The sequence below is a fragment of the Siniperca chuatsi genome, linkage group LG8, assembly GCF_020085105.1.
Source record: "Siniperca chuatsi isolate FFG_IHB_CAS linkage group LG8, ASM2008510v1, whole genome shotgun sequence".
In the NCBI taxonomy this organism is placed as follows: domain Eukaryota; kingdom Metazoa; phylum Chordata; class Actinopteri; order Centrarchiformes; family Sinipercidae; genus Siniperca; species Siniperca chuatsi.
The window spans coordinates 6392242-6412875 of NC_058049.1; the positions used below are offsets into that span (position 1 = coordinate 6392242).

At 38.7% G+C, this 20634-nt stretch overlaps 1 protein-coding gene across 2 annotated transcripts in view; it reads left to right on the forward strand.

Moving 5' to 3' along the window:
- Positions 1 to 13457: 13457 nt before the first annotated feature.
- Positions 13458 to 20634, forward strand: part of fstl5 (follistatin-like 5) — a 183655-nt gene continuing 176478 nt past the window's right edge. For both annotated transcript variants that reach the window (XM_044206146.1, XM_044206147.1), the window contains exon 1: positions 13458 to 13918. In XM_044206146.1, the coding sequence (XP_044062081.1) occupies positions 13896 to 13918 (23 nt within the window). In that variant the 5' untranslated portion in view covers positions 13458 to 13895. The remainder of the gene's footprint in view (positions 13919 to 20634) is intronic.

The following is a 20634-nucleotide window of genomic DNA, read 5'->3' on the forward strand; positions in this document are numbered from 1 at the left end:
TTGGATGAGGATTTTGCACTTCCACATTAACTGGTTGGAAAGTGTGAGTCTAATCTTGATGCAGGAAAAATAATGAAAGCGCTTCCTTTTCCTTTCCTCGGTCAACACTAGATGTCCCCATGAGCCTTTGATAAAACTGAAAAAAATTCAAGCCCCTGGCGCTTCACTCAGCCTGTAGCAAAAGCACTGTTTAGATGATCATAAACATGTATTTTATTATGCCTTTTTCATTCAAGAGCATATATCATGTAGATGCAAATTAAGAGATTACACAGAGATTATGTAGAGAAGCAAGTGTGCAGACATCGCTAATAGGACATTAAATACTAAACACTGCGGAATGCAGGACGATACAGTGTACATCCCATTGGCCTGTAGACAAGGTATGAGCTCTGAAAATAAAACCCTGTGTATTGTGGGCCAGGTGATCTAAACAGAGAGGATTAGATAGTGAGGCTTGAGGGGTGTAAAGTCTCAGATCTCACAGCAGCTCGCCCTAAAGTGGATTATGAAGCTGATATTGGTGTCAGATGTTTACTGGGGGGCAAGAGAGTGGAGGAAAAGAGGGGCCAGGGTAATCTGTTAGTAGACAGAGGAAGAGACGTTGGTGGCTGATATAGGATAAAAGTATAGCTTGCCTGGAGTAAGACTTAAGATCAGCGTGGAGAAGCAATAAAGTGATAGTGTGAGACTGTAGTGGCTGGTGGGAGGGAGATCTGGAAGAGAGGTTTCACAGGGGGGTGAAGCTGTGATTAGAGAGAGATTGGAGGTAAAATCCCAGGGAATCACCAGCGTCTGTGCAGGTGCTCATTGAAGTCTTACTTTCATGCGTGTGAGGAAACAATCAAAACGGAGTTGGGGAAGAATCATGAGTGGGATTGATACATCTGTGCCAGGGACTTTGGGCTTGAAGATGGAAAATGACAGGGAAGTAGAGTGTACTGTAAAAGTGCCAGCAGCTGTTACATCTTGTCTACGCTATAGTTCTGATTAATTAAGCCAAAAAATCACATCACTGTCTATTATTCTGCTTACTTGACTCTTCTGATTAACTTGTTTAAGAAGTAAAACACAGCAGATCGCAGCATTTCAAGCTTCACAAGGTGAAACCAGCTTTTATCTGCCTCTTCTCCTCATCTGTTTTTTTTTCATTTACGACACTGTATCTTAGTTGATGAGGCTCGTTTAATTTGTAATGATTAGGTAATGAAAAAAAGTTTGCTGTAATTAAAGTTTGTTCATAGATAAACTTGCCTTAAATGTGTTAGTGGAGGGATTTTACACGTCAGTGGTGAAGGAGGCATTGAGACAAAACAGAGATGAATGCTTATTTTCTGAAGTGTTCAGAGGAGATATAATTTTTAAACGTGACGAAAAAAGCAAAGTTTACTGAGGCATAGTTCAGTCACACAGAGACGATTCTTCTGGAAACACTGAAAGCAAGAAATGTCACCATAATTCTAAACCCTTCTTACTTCCATACATCATTGGAAAGTAAAAGTATAACATTTTTGTGTGCTATCTTTTCATACATGGATGTTTCTGGCACATTCAGCATGCAAGAAAATACTTACAGTGCTGGAGTAGCCACATGCTGCAACAAGAAAATAAACAGTCATATGAACTTTACCAAGCGAAAGATAGAAAGGGAACATATCTTTCAAGGGTTTTCTGTCTGATAAAACAAGATTTTATATTTATTTTTGATGTTCTGTTCAGAGTTAGAAACAGGAAAAAGATAACACTCTATATTCTGACCGAGGTTTGACATTTACAGCCAAATATCACCAGAAATCAGCTTTGATGATTCAGGTGTGCTTCATACTGCAGTTTCAGACTTCTTTTACGAAAACTCAGAGACGCTACATTAATGTCAGTTAGAAATTCAGTGACAGCTAGAATTAAAGTTTAGAAACAGGACAAGTTGTGTGTCATCTACATAAATATAGAAGAAAAAGAAAAAAAGTGTAGACAGAAAATAAAATACTGTAGCTTCAGCAAATGAGAGAACTAAGCTCTTGATTTAAAGCTGCACTAATCAATATTTTTATACTAACATGGGCTAAAAGAGTACTGCACCGCTTTAGCGTTGCACTCTTATAACATTGTCACACTCATGATGCAAAAAAGCATCACAGTTAATGCAGCAGAACCAGAGATATTGTGTCTTTTTATTCCACACATCCTTTATCCTTGTCAAAACCTGACACCTACATTACCCACAATGCAAGTCAACTCAATTCACTCGACTGTACAGATTTGGGTGTGTTATGCTAATAGCGGCTAACATAGCCTCAAGCCGCTAGCATCAAGCAGAGAGGAGGTGCTGGTAACTTCTTCAACTACACACCCCCAGATTTGTTTCGTTTTCAAACTTGTAGTCTTCAGCTCCAACGGATGCTGACTCAAGTTACATCACTTGGCGTAATTGATCAGATTTCACGCAGCTTCTATTGAAGCCACAAAAGGCTTTATACAACTTTTTTCACATATTTTGTAGTACAGTCAAACCGTTTTCTTTTGTGTTGTTCTCAGCCACAGCACGCAGTTTTCATTGAAAACAGCAGTGAAACCTACACTACCTGCCCAATTCCAAATGGTAGACAGATAAAGTTAGCAATTAGTTTGTGAACATAGTGGAGCAGTTAGCAGCTAAAAAGCCAGATATTTCTGTCAGGAGTTGGTGGAGACCAAAAACAAAGTTAAAAGGAGAGTGAATATCTGATTTAATTTGCCAAGTGGCCAGAATCATGATGCCAAATGAATGCTAATGTTGCTTTGTGTCTGCTGATCATGATAATAGGGACCAGCTCCAGAGAGCGACATATTCACAACTCTCCTGCTACTATAGCTAACATCATAACAGCAGCATATCTTGGCAAACTAGAAAGTAAGCTGAATGTCTGTGGGAGTAATTTAACATTACCTGACACACAAATCATGGCTGGAATAGTGTTGTGTGGCTCGGTCCGAGCCACTTTGTTTGTTTCCCATTTACAGAGCCAGGGCTGTGTAAAAACACCAGACGGACAGCTAGTGGACCGTGAGGAGATATTTGCTGAATTTGACAAAAAGACGTGCATTGGATTAGAATCGCATACCCCACCTTTAATTAGCAATGTTTTGCTATACTCACTGTGAAAAGTAATGATGAAACAGATGGGCAGTACCAATCATTTTTTGTAAAGAGACAAGCGAGAACTTAATGATCATACATTTGCACGTTACTCCTTTAGTGTCAAATTAACTAAGAATAAGAATTATAGCATCAATATTCACGTTCATTTACATCACTCACTCATCAATTTAAAAGGCACATTTGTTCATTACGAGGCTACTGTCTGTGTACTGTATAAATGTGTCTGTCTCCTGTTAATTAAGACAAGAAGTTTTTCTTCTCTTGTCACGCTTTCTCAGGAATTGTCATAGTTTTACCAAGCTGCTTTACTACTCAATATGTTCATCTTTTAATTAGATTTTTCGAATTAAATGCTTTTGAAGAGTTTTGAGGGTAAGAAATATATATTTGTATACATGTTTAGACATTTAAACAATATTGTTGCCTGTCAAGTGGATTTGAATGTAACACTGTCAATCATTTCTTTTGTATTGGATGAGTTGCTTGTAAAGCTTGTAGGCATCTTAATTCTAGACATATTTGTCATCATTTTATTTATCTTTTTCCTTTTTATATTTCAGTTGTGAAGACTTGGCAAAACTCTTCCTCTACACAATTTATATTGTAATATTAGATTGGATATGTTGGCTATTGAATAATAAATTGGATATCGTACATGGAAAAATTACCAAAATATAAAAGTTCTTATCAAATTACTTTTCAAAAAAGAAAGTAAGAATAAAATAACTATGAAGAACAATCTCCTTCTTCTACTTTCAGCTGCTGACCACAACCGGGTCTTGCCTAACCCGGCATGGAGATCTGATGATCTGCATATTGAAAACGTAATTGATAATTTGGGAATATGCACCACTAAAGTACAACATCAACAGACATAATAAGGTTTATTACATATCTTAAGATGATCCCTGTGTCACAATCTAGTTTTAAGACCTTTTACAGTTTAGTGTTTATATAATGTATGTCCCTAAATTAAACTGGTGTTAAGTTACTCTTTAAAATGTCATCATTTTGCCAAGAAAACCCCTCAGTACAACTAGACAGTTGTACTGAGTAAACATCAGCCTCTGCTCACTTCTCTCCCACAAAAAAGCATAGCCCCCCTCCCCCCGCAGCAAAAGCAAAAGTATGTTCAGGCTGTACAGCAAGAACTGCCTTGTTTGCATGCTTTGCATAATGAGATTTTTGATCACAATGCAGGCATGCATATAAATCATAGATTAAAGTGTAAAGGCATTACTGGATTGTTCAGATATATTGCACTGCATGATGAAAATCAGGTTTTATGGTCATGAGATTATCTGAAATTAAATGCACTGATATTCCCAAGTCAGTTAGAGAAATTCAGATTTTAAAAATAATCTAAGGGGTTTAAATATGACACAAAAATGCTACAGCGGATCTGGTTACAATTGAAGATAATTTGGCCTCTGCCCTTGCTGAAAAATTAAATAGTCTTTTCAAATGTACTGTGCAACTGAAAATATTTTAAACATGCCTCAAACTTATCTCTGTTGGCAATTTTTGGCACCAGGGTGAAATTTCAAACTCTTATTTTGTATGTGTGTATTGTGTTGCTATGTGCGTAGGTCTCTCCTCCTATTCAGCACAGAATGAATATGTTGCCTTGTGTTGAGAGGGTGTAAATCTTGATGCAATTTAACATTGGCACAATTATAAAAGTACTTTAATCAAAGTATATTTTTCCCTCCATATTATCATGTCTGTCCATATGTGGGATTTCTGTCCATCTTGTTGGTTTTGTGTTTGTGGAGAGTGTCTAACGCATGTGGTTAGGAAGAACCCGACTTGTCCATCTCGAGGAAGATGTTTCATCCCTTTCCCTTCTTGTCAGAACTTGGTACTGATCCAAATCTGCTTCTTCAAACCTCCATTTACCTCCCTCTGCAACTCCTTCTCCTCTGGTTCCCAGCTTTACATGTGACTTTTACATGCATTCAGTGTCTGGATCATTTTTTAGCAGTAATGGAAAGTAACTAAGTACATTTACTCAAGTACTGTACTTAAGTACAATTTTGAGGTCCTTCTATTTTATTTCAGTATTTCCATTTGATACTACTTTATACTTCTTATAAGATCTTATGTAGCAGAACTTTTGCCTTTTCTTATTTCCTCACCCACCCATCACCTCACGACCCCTCAGATTTGACCCTTGACCTTTGGAGGGAACCACTAGACTTAACTATCTAACTGTATAAAGTTGTTCAAACAAGCTCCACCATGACCAGCTACAACTGTAAAATGCAACTTATACATTGTGGCATCAGTATTAAAAATCTTAGAAGTCATATATAATAATATATCAGTCACAGCAGACATTTTACTGCAGAATGAGTATGTTTAATTTTATACATTTTGCTGATAATGTTTAAATACTTTTATTAAGTAGGATTTTGAATACAGATATTTTACTTTTTATATTGTTAATAGTACTTTTTCTTAAGTATAGTATCTGAATACTTCTTCCACCACTGCTTTTTGGTATGATTTTCCTCGATAACATTTACACCTACCCTTAAAAAGTACCTTTAGTGAGAAATGCATTTTCTCTTTCCTTCATTAAACAGCTTGCTTTGTTTCACCATATTCAATCATTCTGACATTTCCTTTCTAACCATTATGCAGCAATCTGGACAGAATGTCACCTATTTGTTTTGCATCATTTTGGATCCATATTTATTTTCATATTTTCTGCAGCATATGTTGATTTTAGAGACTTGCTGCATTTACACTTTGTTGTTAATGTGGTCTAATGACCTAAGGACCTCTCTCTGAGGTTGTTTGGATGGCATCTTGGGTTTATTTTCTTTATATACAGTCTATGCTCTAGCCAAACACACTCTACTCACTAGGGACATATGATTATGCCAAATGTTAAAGGGATTTATGAGATTGCATTATGTCCTCTTAGCCCAAAAATGTATACAACTGTATGTGTCTCCTGCAGTTGTATACATTTATTTAAATCTGTGACTATTGTTTATCAGAAATTCTCTCCATTCATAGACACTGCTTGTCCAGTTGAAATGCAAGTCTTACCATTTCCACAAATGATTTTGAAGATCTAATTTGAGTAAAATCATGTTGCCAGAGGATAAAACAGCACTGAAATATTGTAATCAAAGATTGTCCAAGTTTTCTTGAAGTTCTGAGTTTTTCTTCCTGCCAATGATCTCATTAGACCTGCTTTAAATCCGGACCATGTTTCTTTATGTCAAAGAAGTGTTTCATGTTTTTCTTCCTGCTGAGTCAGATTTCATTCCACATCCTTTGGGAAACAATGCTTAACTAAGAAGCACTTCAAAAGGCTACAACACTCAGTTGTAGCATCTACAAAAAATTTTGATCTGTGGTGATCCACTTTTTGGTCAGCATCCTCCGGGAAAAATGTTTGGCTAAAGTAGTAGGTGCTGAGATGTTCAGGAACCACTTTCAAATGTTTCTGCAATCATAAGGATGTCCAAAAGTAATAAAATGCCAAAATAATCATCTTAATTAGTAAGTGGTATGCAAACTGTCTGCTTCTTTCCCTTTATAGTACTTACTTATAATTAGAATAAATATTCAATCTGTTGAGTACAGATTCATTTTTCCATGAATTCTGGACTGACGCCTTTGGCAGGATGCAATAGTTTGAGTGTAACACTGGCCACCAATAAAAGTCGAGGTGGCCTAGAAGCAGCATGGTGGCATGTCCTACTTGGAGGGCTGTTTGGGTTTCTAGCTTCTGATATTAGAGAGATGTTTGGACTCTGACCTCTTTGCCAGAGACAAAAGCTTTCATTCCAAGTGCCGTGACTACTGCATTATGAATGTACCTGCAAAGTATTCCATCAGGACTGACTCAGCAAAGTATTGCATTGTATACTGAAAGCATTCAGGAGCACTAAAACACATCAGCTGCTAGATACACAAAACAGAAAGCTGAATCTATATTTAGAGAATCATCTGAAAACTCTTTAGACTGTCAGCTTCTACTGTTACTGTGCGAGTCTCCTTATTAAATATGGCCACGTACACTGGTATTAATCATATACACTTGACTGTATTTCAGATTTGATATTGTACATACAATATGCTATATGCCACTTCTCAGACATAGCTATATGCAACCCACCAAGAATGATCCTTACTGTTTACCAGTTTATATTCATGATCCTTACGGTTAACCTGTTCATATTTCTAACATTGTGTATATTTTATATTTGCACTCTTTCCTACTTTGTACTGCAAATGCTGCACTACAATTTCCCTCAGGATAAATAAAGTTCTATCATATCTTATCTTATATCTTATCTTATCAGTGTCAATTTCTTAAAAGGGTATTCTCTCTTTGTTATTCAGACAGAAAAAAAATATGTTTGAGAGTGAAAAGATGAAATGAAGGCTCATCAGATGCAAAACACTGCACAGTGATTTAGCATTTTACGACTCTTGAAAGTTACCACAGCAAAAGTCATTTTATCCTCCGTCTTGACAATAGCGGGGTAAACTACAAGATTACACCGTTAATTTTAAGTATTCTACCAGGAATGTGCACTTGCACGTAATTGATCAGCCAATGCACTGTGTTGTGGCAGAAATTAAGCCAGATTCCACTTTTTAATCCTGCATTTTGTGTGAAGAGCACATCAAACCAGCAAAGTCAGAATCCTCATTGAGTTAATGCAGTGTCACGGAAAGGAATGAGCATGCTGCCTTAATTTTACAAAGTGCTAAAGTTAGTCTGAACACGGCCTCAGTAATATGTCAGGAAATAGTGCAAAATATCCATCACAAAAAGACTGACAAGACGTCCAGAACATGAAGGTATTCAGTTTACAGTGACATAAAACAAAAAAACAAAACAGAAGCAAACCCTGTCATTTGAGAAGCTTAAACCAATGAAGGTATTACCAGGCATTTTGCTTGATAAATTACGTGATGATTTGATTCAATTTGATCAAAACTGGTGTTGATTAATTTTCTGTCCATGGACCAATCTGTTAATCCATTAATCATTTCAGCACTAATTTATTCAGTATTTTCCTTCAATATCTTCACATACTGAAGGATCTGCTTTCCAGAAGTCCCACCATTTTGTAAATCCACTCTCCATTACTTGTTATAATTAGTTTGTAACTATATCCATCACGTTTTTCAAACATTGGAAATCTCAATTTACCAACAGAGTTCTTCAAGTCTTTTTTTTTAGCTCTCAGAGAGTGCATGCAGTGGTGATTCTTCAGCACAACTGCTGCATTAATTCACAGAGGTCAAATGGAAAGTCTCAGCTCGGGAAGATAGATCCAAACTAATGTCACTCTGTTCGAGCAGAGGCCTGGAGAGGAGAGTGGGAGCCATATGCTTAGTCCTAATGCAGCAGTCGCAGTCAATGTACATCGAGTTGACATCGCAATCTGGAGCCACGCACCATACTGCGCAGTTTAACGAATAATGGGATGCGAAACTGGCCACATATCACATCTGTGTGAGTGTGCTGCTGCTGATGCTCCCCATACAATGTGTCACAATCTGTTACAGTCTTCACCACACACAGACACACACACTGATTATTCTCACTGTCATACTTTTGTGTAAATGCACACACACAAAAGCCTTCTCACACACACAGATACATGCAAATAACTGAATTCAAATACACACACACACACATACAGAAGTGGACTTTCTACCACTCCACTGTGTGCATAGAGACTCTTTCAGAACCAACGCACACACCACACACCCACAAACTATTGTACTCTCCAACACAACAGCCTCAGAAACCTTCCTTATTTAACATGCAAGGCATTAATTGTCCGCCTGATAAATTACAGCCATCTCAGCTGCACCCATGTGACATATACACACGGGTTGTTTATAAGCACAGATGTGGCAACATAATCTCTGGATTCGCAGGGAGAATGTCAAGGGAGATCTCCTGCTTGTTTGCCTTAATGAATCATGCTGTAACTTCATTTTGCAGGAGCAACAACACATTTGGAACATGTGCTGAATGAACGTCATCACATACATCATGTTTGATTATGGTGATGTGACTCTGGCAGTATATTCACACATGAGCCATGAAGCTCAAGACTTGTTTTCAGTATTTACACACGTTAGATATTTAAGTAGTAAATCTCCAAGGTTCTTGTTTTCATTTAATTTCAGCAACATCTCTTGAGCTATTTTTTCATTATTGTGATGTCTCTGCACATTCCAGCTATTGAATTACTTCCTTTCCTTACTTCCTGTATGGGGTAGAAAGGGTTAAGATGTATGTAGTTAAAAGGCTTACTGTAATGATATGAAGGTGGATGTAGGAAGCGGGACGAATGTAGGAAGAGGAAGTCATCGAGTTAGGCTGGATGAGGCCAGGAAGAAAGAGACTCAGTGGGATTCGTCTGAGGTCAGGTGAGGGTCAGGTTGTATCACCCAAGAAGACTGTCCTCCCCAGAAAACTACAGCATCGGTTGTTTGTTCAAATGCTTAAAGAGACCTGTGTTTACATCTTCCTGACAAGTGACCTCTTGTGGTAAATAGTGACTGTCCTCTCCCACAAGCAAGAGAGTAAGGGCAGTGATATTGTGATAGCGCTGCAAAAAATCTTAGGAAGTAGGTATTGGGCATACAAAGTGGCTGACTTTAACAGTGCAGACCATGGTTTGAATCCTGTCTCCTCCCAACAGTGTTATGATACACAGAGGCTGGACCCAAAAGCACAACTAGCACAAAGGGAGTTGAAGTAGTTAGTTTCAATTTATTGTAAAAACACAAGGAGGAACCAGGAGTGTGGAGGGAATTGCTGTCAGCCGGTGGACTGGGTGAAGACAGCGGGCTGGCAAGAGGCTGGTGAGAGCAGGCAGGCAGAGCAAGGACAGCGGGCTGAGGTGGAGCAGCAGAGGATCCGTGGAGAGATCTTTCTGGAAAGCCAATGAGTAACATGGAGGCAGATGAGAGGCGTGAACCTGAACACAGGGAATCAGAGCGTTAGTCAGGGGCTCAGATAACATGCAGGCAAATCTTTCAGAGAGGTGAGTCAGAGGGCGAGGCGTAGTACCACTTGGGTAAACAGACGATCTGGCGAAGACTGGTGAGATGAGCCGTGTAGATATACTGCATGGTGTTGATTGGTGGATGGAGAGCAACAGCAGATGAGTAGCAGGTGTGTCAGTCTCACATTCACCAGAGACCGTGCCCAGCCAGCACACACACACACACACACACACACACACACACACACATACAGACAAACACAGGAGGGGAACCAACAGGGGACAAACAGACAGAGACACTAGGAATGGTACAGCTGTACCATGACAAACAGTCAATGCTACCCCAACTAAGAACTTTTTTACCACCTGAAACTATCCTACAGGAACTAAATTTAGTCCCTGGCTCCTTCAGTAAAAATGCAGGGTAAGTTACCGTGTTCCTCAAAAGGTTCTTGGTCTCCTGGGAAAGTTCCTGCGGTGGGAGCGCTTCAGTGTTGGTTTCTTTTAACCATGATCAGGTTTTTCTAACCTTAACCAAGTAGCTTTAGTTGCCTTAACCTGACCATACCTTAAGCACAGAGGTGACAGATCATTTGGTGACAAAAAATAGTCATGTGTGTCATTTATCTGAGCATTTTCTGGTTTCTGAAGGCACTGACAAACGATCTATTTTTGTTATGTTTAGGTATGAGGACTTGTTGCATCTAAGCTTACTTGGAGTACCTAAAGAAGGGACAGATGGAAATGGCATGCACAGAATTTAATGAAAGCTCAAAGATGCAGACGATCAAGTCAAGTAACCTTTACTTATATAGCCAAAGTTGCTTTGAAGGGTTTTACAATCTGTATAGCATATAACGACCTCTATCCTTAGACCCTCAGTTCAGATTAAAAAAAAACTTTAAGTCCTCCAAGTAGTAGTGGAAGAAACCATGTTGTGTATGAGGAAGCTGTCATCTATGTTTTACACTAACACATCCGTAGCTTCAACCTGTCTTTAGTTCAGTTAGGAGTCACTATTATTTGGTTACTGATTCATTGTAGACTTGTACACTGATGAGTCACTGACTGAATAATGATCTAATAATGGCATGAATACATCAGAATTCTTTGATGGCCTGAAGACATGCTGTCAGGTGCTTAGAGAAGATATTTATACGTCTGCACACCACCAATAGTTGCAGTACAACATATTCAGTGCAGCATTTTGGAACAAGCTACAGTGCTTTTTTTTTGTAGTGAAAAAAGTAGTCTTTAATATGCACAAGACAGAAATGCATATATAAATAGTGTAGTGGTTCAGGACAGTGCATAATCTATAAGAGTCTGATGTTTTGAAGTGTAAATGGAGAAAATGGAAATTGATATGATTAGAAACAATAGGCTAAACAGAAATAAATACATGAATAACTAATGATAAAATGCATAAATAACTGCATTTGCACACAGGACAACACAACTTTTGATGCACTGTAAATGTAGCACACATTCATGCATCATAAATAGTATCGAACTGATACAAGTTATTTAAAGGTCAAAAGGTTAAAAGTCAAATATCTATGTGAGCGCGATCACTCTCCATTCAAGTACACTATCAGAAGCTAAACGGTTGGGTTTAATGGTCTCCCTGTATAGAGGAGAGACTTTGTTTGTTATGTTATTCAGGTTAGATTGAAGACAAAATCAGTTTTATCTTTTATTGCTCTTCATATAATGAAAGGGCTACACTTTTTAGTAAGATGTCCATCTCTAGTGGTTGTATGTTTATGAAAGTCTTGAGTTGTGTACTAGGGAGAGATTTTACTTGTGATTTTATTTGTAGAGCTTCGGGAGAGTAGACAAAGGTCTTTATTTGTAATGTAATCTAGTACTATATTCAAGTACTTGTACTTGTATTTCCATTTTATGCTACTTTACTCTTCTACTCCACCACATTCCAGAGGGAAATATTGTACTTTTGATTCCATTACATTTATTTCACAGCTTTTGTTACTTGTTACTTTACAGATTCATATTTTACATACAAAATATATGACAATCTTTTAAAATATAAGATGCATTTGTTACAGATTGTTAGTTGAAATTAGTTCTACCTCAACCAGCCATGACATTGTAATGCTGCTTACATGGTAATGCATCAGTAATAATGATCAAATATAACATTGAAAGGTGCCAGTCTTCATAATGGGTACTTCTGCTTTTGATTCTTCAAGAAACCTATGTTTTGCTAATAAGTCTGTGTGGGTATGAGACAATAACAACAACAACTACTACTACTACATTGGTAGTACTCAGATCCTTTACTTAAGTAAAAGTAGTTTCACCACAATGTAAACATATTCTGTTAGAAGTAAACATCCTGCATTCAAAATCCTACTTAATTAAAAGTACAGAAATATTATTAGCAACATGTACCTAAAGCATCAAAATGATGGCCCATTTCAGAGTGTAATATTATTATATATATTATATTGTTTATTATTATTATTGATGCATTATCAGTAAGCAGTATTTTAATGTTGCAGGTGGTCGAGGTGGAGCTGATTTTGACTGTGTTGGGTGGCTTAATCTATAACAATACATCATGTTTTGCATGTAAAATCTGAAACTAAAATATAGTAACTATAGATGTCAGATAAATGTAGCGGATTTCCCTCTGAAATGTTGTGGAGCAGAAATATAAAGTAATATAAAATGGAAATACTCAAGTAAAGTACAAGTACCATGAAATTGTACTTAAGTTCAGTAAATGTACTTAGTTACTTTCACTGACTTTTACTAATACTAATACTAATAATAACAAAAATCATTTTTCCTGAAAATATAATTGATTACTGAATTCATTACTCTTCTTTTTAGAGGCTGGTCTTCCCCTCAGGTGAGGACCAAAAAGGTCTCTAAAGGGGAAAAAATAATAAATGCTATTGTTGATTGTTAGAGGTAATTCTCCCCTCACGATGATACACCTGGAGGTCATACAGTAACAGTACAGTGTGGTGATGTAGTACTGAATAAAACGGTGGATACAGCACCTTTTATTCACCACTCCATCACTGGAGCACGCGCGTGTATGTGTGTGTGTGTATATACAGTATATGTGAGTGAGTGGGGCAGCCATAAAGAAACCCCACTCTCTCTCCCTCTCGTTCCTTTTCCTCCCTCCTTAGTCAAGGACAGTTTGGCTTCACATTCCGTCTGTCCGTCTGTCTGTCCTCTTTTTGTTGCTTATACTGCCTACTACGGGATATTTGTGATTGGTTCATCCCTCCCTCTCCTCCCTCCCGCGTGATTGTATGTAAATCCGGTCGGGACTGAGCCAGTAGGTGAGGTTGGGGCTGGTGGCTCCTGCCTCGGTGGCGCACACGAGACCCGAGAGCGGCCGAGGTGAGATCGCTGCGCCGTCGGAGCTGTCCACTGTTCCGTGGTGCTGAACTCCGCATCCCTCTCCTCTTCTTCGTCGTCCTGTGTCGGCTCTGCTGTGCATTGATGATATTTTGGGAAAGGATTAACAACCTCCCTTCGGACTGCTTATAGGTGCAAACTTCTCTTGAGGACATATCTCTCTCTCTCTCTCTCTCTCTCTCTCTCTCTCTCTCTCTCTCTCTCTCTCTCTCTCTCTCTCTCTACACATCGGAAATTACACTATACACCAGCCGTGGATTTGACCGGAGCTCGAGATTATCTTTAATAATAGTTTGCTGAGAAGTGTTGCATCCCTCAATTCACCGCTAATCTCGCTCGGATTTTCTCCCTGGATGGTTTACTTCAGGACACACAGGTAAAAAAAAAAATGTCATTCTGGTATGTGTTTTGTTTGACTAATTGTTAAAGCCTATCCGAGCAAAGCTCCATCCATGAAAAGTCCCCCTCTCTGTCTGACTGCTCTCAGACAGCGAGTTTAACCCTCATCATCGGCGAGGCGCCACAACTCTCGTCTAATGATCCACCAGGTTACTCTGCTTGACTCAGAAAATATCTCCCAATCTACTGCCTCAAGCTTACACCATTTCAATTTACTTGTCGCCAGGTCCCGGAGGCTCCAATCATCTGATATCAGGATAGCTGAAGTTGAGATTATAGTTGCTGTTATTCTGTCGGGGCGCTCACACTGAAGCACAAACACTTTGTAACACAATCAATGTTTTTGAAAGGATTTGAAGCATGCCACGTTGCCCAGAGCTTTTAATTTATCCGCGTAGTACTTAGTGTGTTATTTTTTTTCCTTGGCACGTTAATCCTTGAGTGACACCGTTAGCAGCAGAGGGATTATACTTTTGTTTTTCATCCCCGGCTTTGCGCCTGACTCATTTTGGCAGTACGTTACAGGCTCTTGCGCCGGGGATGGCCATTAATTGTGTTGTTTGATGATTTGAGAATGAAATTTTGGGGTACTTGTTTTTATCGCCGCGATGGTGCAGCAGATGGAGTTAGAGCTAACCTAAAACCAGATTAAGTTCTGCCATCGATACGACTCAGATTTACTGCCTGAAATCCTTTGAAGAGGTTTCTGTTGTAGGGTGTAGCCTCATCAGTTAGTAAAAAATATGACCTATACAGGACAATAAATACTCCATTACATTTCAGAGTAAAACATAATTTGACAGCTTTCGTTGCTTGTTACTTTACAAATGATACAAAATATATAATGTATATAAATATATAAAAATATGATGCATTATTTATACATTACACTTCCCAACAGTATATATAATAGTTTAAATTAGCTTCATCTCGACAATAATTATAATATAAAGGTGCAACACTGGGCCATTATTCTGCAGTGAGTACTTTTACTTTTCACTTAAAGTACATTTTGTTAATAATACTTCATTTTACTTGAGTAACATTTTGTATACAGGACTTACTTGTAGCAGAGTATTTTTACAGTTTGGTATTGCTACTTTTACTTAAGTAACCAATTTACTGCCTCAACCAATGATTGGAAGAATATTATTGTGACTTTTACTTTATGAGTAGTTATTTGTGTTATACTAAGCCTGAATCCGGATTAGTCTTGTGACAACATTTTACATTTACAGTAATAGGTAAAAGGGACAAGATAAGCAATGTGTTTGTTGATGTATACAAATCCTTAGCAGTCTGCATATTGTATTTCCTGCACAATTTTGACAGTCTTTGTGATTCACAAGGCACACAGACCCTAATGATCCCAACACATTCCTCTAATTACAACAGTAATTTAAATTCTTGTAGAGGAAGTGTGAATGCTACAGAAACCATGCAGTTTGAACGTTGAGCCATCTATAGGCATTTACAATCCATCTTCAATCCTTTTATTCCCTCAATGCATTCACATTATCTGTGAAAGCTCTTTGAAACCCCAAGATAGAATCTATTTCAAGTGGCGCATTAGATGAATGAATGGATCTGTTTTTACACTCACTAATTGATTCTCTACTTGAATATGAACCAGGAACCAGTAATATATCATTTATATTGGCTATATCATATATATATAATATAATGTTCAGAGTAGAGTGAGGATACTTGATAAACGTGCTAGTCTTAGTATACCAGAGTCGGTTGTAGAGGGATATGGAAAGACTCATGAAAATTCTCATTTTCAGAATGACTCTGTAGGCCTTCTGCACTGAAATTATACTGAAACACCAAACAGCAGTGTTCAGAATATTCTCACAGGGAAAACATTTTGCTTTACCACACCAAGATCAGAAAAAGTCTTTCCACTCTCTGCATTTTTTTCAGCTCAGATCCAATTAAGCCATTTAACCACAGGTAGGAGATGGTGCCAGCTGAGCAGGTACTGATGTTAATGGAGCTGCTCTGCTTTTCATTACAATGACTTCCTTCAAGCACCGTGCGGAGGCAAAGGCTTTTGAGTCAATATTGCTTTTCACTCGAAATAAGACAAAAATGCTAGGAAACTGATGAAAGCACTTCAGATTTGAGATGAAAAGCACTCTATGTGAAGGTGTGGGCTGGGCACCCAGTAATGGCAGCTGGTAGTGGGGGGCAGATTTGGATGATATGACAATAAAGCTGTGCTGTATGTTGGGGGAGGAAAATAGCGCTGGCACTGAAAATGGCACCGTTTTAGGGTGTCCTGGCATCGCAGCAGGTTCAAACATCACCCTCTGAGATGTCTTTAAAAAGCAAACTGGTTTTAAGAAGCACATTTTCTCACTGTTACTTTTGTGGCTTTCTGTACAAATGTCAGCTGCATCCACAAAGTCAGCAGCTCACTTTTCAATGCTATGTCAGGTCTGAAAGGTTTTTCCATTTCATCGCTAATATCATGATCTTGCATTTGCCCTTTTATGGCTACTGTACTGTCTATTCAAAGCAGCCAGTGGTTTCTACCGGGACACTGAACAAATAACTATACTGCAGCCCTGCCAGCTTCCTTTGGGACCCTTGGGGATCTACAATATGAAATGCATCATGTTTAGTTGCCTTTCCAACATGTACTACCCGCTACTGAACTAAAATATGAACAAAACATAATGGAACAAGGTGCCATACTGTGCTAGTATACAGTATATTGTATCTGGCTGTATTATTGCATTTATTCAGTGGAAGACACATTGGAGTTTCTTGCAAATGGAGATTTAAAATTTCTGCCATATTGGAAAACCCTCTGAATTCATCATCATATCATACTGTTGGACATATTTTCAAAGCTACTTTTGATATTTAAAGGGTCAATTCACTCAAATGACAGAAAAGAAAACCCGAAATATTTTTTCACTTGGTATCCTGTCATGCAGATAGTTTCGGTTTTATTTGCACAGGTTTTGAGATTGACTGTGATTTCTGTAGATTATCCAGAGTAATGGGGACAGAAAGAAAGAAACATTGTGTTGATTTTATTGGTAACTTTTCAATGCTTTTGAGCATTAAAAAATCTAATTTGATTCACCCCATTGTATTGGGGTGGCGGCAGAAATTTCAGAAATGGAAATCTCAAAACTTGGGCAAATAAAAGCAAAACAATCTGCATGACTAGATATCGCTGGAGCTGAGTGAGAAAATATGTTTCTCGTTTGTTTAATCCATATACAGACTCAGTCTGAGTGACAGTTTGTTGTTTTAGAGGAGGTTATGTAATGTAATGAGCAACAATTTGTGCAGCATGTCCACTGTTTGCCTGGCAACCTCTCAGTGATGACAAGGCTCCAAGAATTCACTGCACCCAGCTGTTGTTCGCCAAGAACCAACTTGGCCAAAGACAACAGCACAAAACTTGGTTTTTACATATAGTTAAAAATGGAAACTTTAAACACAGACAGAGCGAGTATCGATCCCTTTGTCTAACTCTCAGCAATAAAGTAACTAAGCGTATTTACCAAAAAATCATACTTCCTTTAATATTCCAAACAATCCTTCGTTTGAATTCTGTCTTCGTTGAAAGAACCCACCTGTACTGACTCTGATGAATATATCCAGAGTAGATTTTCTAAGCGATGCCTGGTTTCACATTCACAGTTACACACTTTCACACATGGGAATTGCCCACTACAGCCACAGTGCCAGCCACACTGGAGCAATACAGAAGCACTTTTATAATGAGCCCATCAGTAGTATTTGTATGGTATTTACTTCTTGAATCCTCCCCAAGTAATTGACCAGCAACTCTTGGTATGGATGGTGACTGTCCTTCTGTAACCATCAGGCCATCATTCTTTGCAATGCAGGGGGCTGCATTTAACAAAGCAACAGATCAAATAAAATCTTATTTAACATTTGTGCATGTAAAGTAATCTAAATAATCAAAATCAGCTGATGAAAAGCTTGATTTCTTCCTTTGAGAATCTAAATTTCACTTGTTTCCAATGTATGTTTTGACACACCAACTGTTTTATGTTTCATCTCTCAATAGCTCAGCCCCAACCCACATCAACAATAACACTTCTAACATTGCTTTCCCCTTTTCTATTTCCCCTCTTCCCACTCGGAGCTAAGCTGTAACCGCTGCCAACTCCCATCTGTGTCTCTGTATCTGCCTTTGTTGTTCCCCTCTCCAATATGTGGAATCTTTATTGTGCAGTAGACCCAGAACCACACACATTGAGATATGTTATCGTGTTGTCATGTTTAAGAGACACTACCTCCTGACATTCTTATGTCTCCTGGTAAGCAGGGGGTGTGTTTGATGATGTGAAAGTCTGTTTTTCCTACACATTGCATTTCTCTTTTATATGACTATACAGAAAACCACTTTTTATCACATGTAGCAGTTACAGATGAGAAGTTGTCATTTAAATTGTTACCATGTGCTTAATTTGCTGTAATGTTGCATGAGAATGTCTACTTTGTGTGCAGTGAAGTCAAACTGGTAACATTTCCCCTGGATCATGTTTCTTTTTTCTTTCCTTCGAGGATCAATCTAAGGCAACAAAATGAGGCTCTGACTTTTCAAACAGCTCTGGATTTCTGAAGCATGACCTCCTTCACTCCATGTCTTGATTGAACTCCAAGTGGATTGTTAAATTGTTATTGTCATAACCCATTTCGTACAGTACAGCAGAACAAGGCTACTTTGAAAGCCGAAGCTGGGTGAAATATTGAGACAGCTCTTTCTCTGTCTCAGTGCTCTTTGGCAGATGGTCAGACCATAATAGAAGTTGCACAAACCTTAAGGGTGAGGGTCAACAGGCTCTAGGTTTATGCACTAATCCTGTCAGTGTGCTGCAAGCAGGCTGATGGCAAGTGTGGCTTGAGGCATTGTAAAATATGTTTCAGTGAGTGGGGGTGTTGGTGGTGTTGGCAAATGCTCGATAGAAGACGTCACAGTCTGTCTCGGAGATAATAATGCTGTTTGTTGGAAGTGTACCACACTTTAGGAGGCGGGTGTTGGGGTGGTCTGGCCATGCGTTGCATTTTAATGGCATCACAAGTCGCAGTTCACTGTTCACTGCCGCTGTGGCCAAGTGTGATGGCATTTTTCTGGGCACAGTACAGTAGATCAGATCAGTCTGATTATGTAATGATTGTTAACAATGGCAGAGGCACATTGGCTCTGCCATTAGACTTTTTCCTGCAGAGTTGTAGCAACAGTCTGTACCTCACACTATTTGAAATGGTCTATAAATTAAATGGCTATAAAAGAAAAGTCAAGGTCTTTCCTGCCACTGCCTCGTATGTGGAGACTCCTACGATCATAAATGATTGTAATGTGGACCATATAATGCCCAAGTCCCCACTGTCAAACCTTTGTCATACAGAACTTATGGGTGCACTCTGGAGTCGCTGCACAAAAAGGTCCTGAAACCTCTGCCTCAGGTGTTGGGGGTGCTTGCTCATTCTCGTAATTGTTAATAAGTGTGGCTTTTGGATGAATCGAAGGGTACAATTGGAGTTGATAATACACAGTTGGCTGTTTATAATTCTCAGATGTCGTGCCAAGCTAGAGAGAAATCCTGTGCATGACAAAAGATATATTAGAATCACTTCATTTTCTCACTGGGTGGTTATTCAGAGCTGTGATGAATAATGCGCTCACTCTCTGAGGATGAATTAGTTCAAATTTTCATACAGTACAAACTGGCAGCTGGGGACTGGTCACAGTGTGTTATCTGGCATTTCGTAGAGGACTGCCTGGGTGGATCAAAGACAAATTATAAACTCTGAGAAGACCTAGAGCCTCTTTACAAGCGCTAGCATCCGTTAGAAGCCAAAAATACAGTCCCACAATTTCCCTGCAAGTTTAAATAGATTCTAGTGATACATAAAGATCGGTGTCACTCTCGTGTCTCTACGGTAAAGCCACCACTAGCAGCGGAGGGAACCTTAGTTTGGATAGAGCCAGGCAGCCAACATGCCAGTGCAAATAGGCATTAAAAATGTCCAGTGATTTTGCACAGGAGGTGTGTCATAAGCAAATTTTGTTATCAAGCTTGCAAAACACACATTTTTATCTAGATTTTCTATGTTTATGTCTTAAAATAGACAGAAAAATTGTGAAGTTGAAAAAGAAAAATGTGAAATTGACCATGACACATCCTGTTGCTAGTTCAGAAAATAACGTCTGAGTCCCTGCAGGATCCCTCAGCCAGTCTCAGTGATCACTGAAAGCTCACAGTCCATAACACAACACATCTATAGTCCTGCTGAGAACAAAGCAGGCTACTAAGTTAGAAACACATCCGAGGCTCATTAACGTTCTAGTGACTGACCAGCTGAACTCTGGTTACCCTCTCGACTTTCTTATTGTTTTCGCTGCTCTAAATCCCCTCGCCTCTTCTTAATGTATGCACCAGTCTCACACGGTTGACATCACTGTGATGCCAACAGAAGTCCTTTCATATCCCATATACAGTGTAAGAGTCATGCGAGGGAAATACCTGCCTGGTTTTGTTTCTGATACTGTTGATGAATTCTGGTGAAGCACCTACTTTCTGAGTGCGAGGATCATTGAAATTCTGCATTTGATTTCAAAAGTTTCTAGCCTAGATTTAGACTGCCTGCCAGGATTTATAGCAGATTAACTTTGAAAGTGATTTAGCTCTCGGG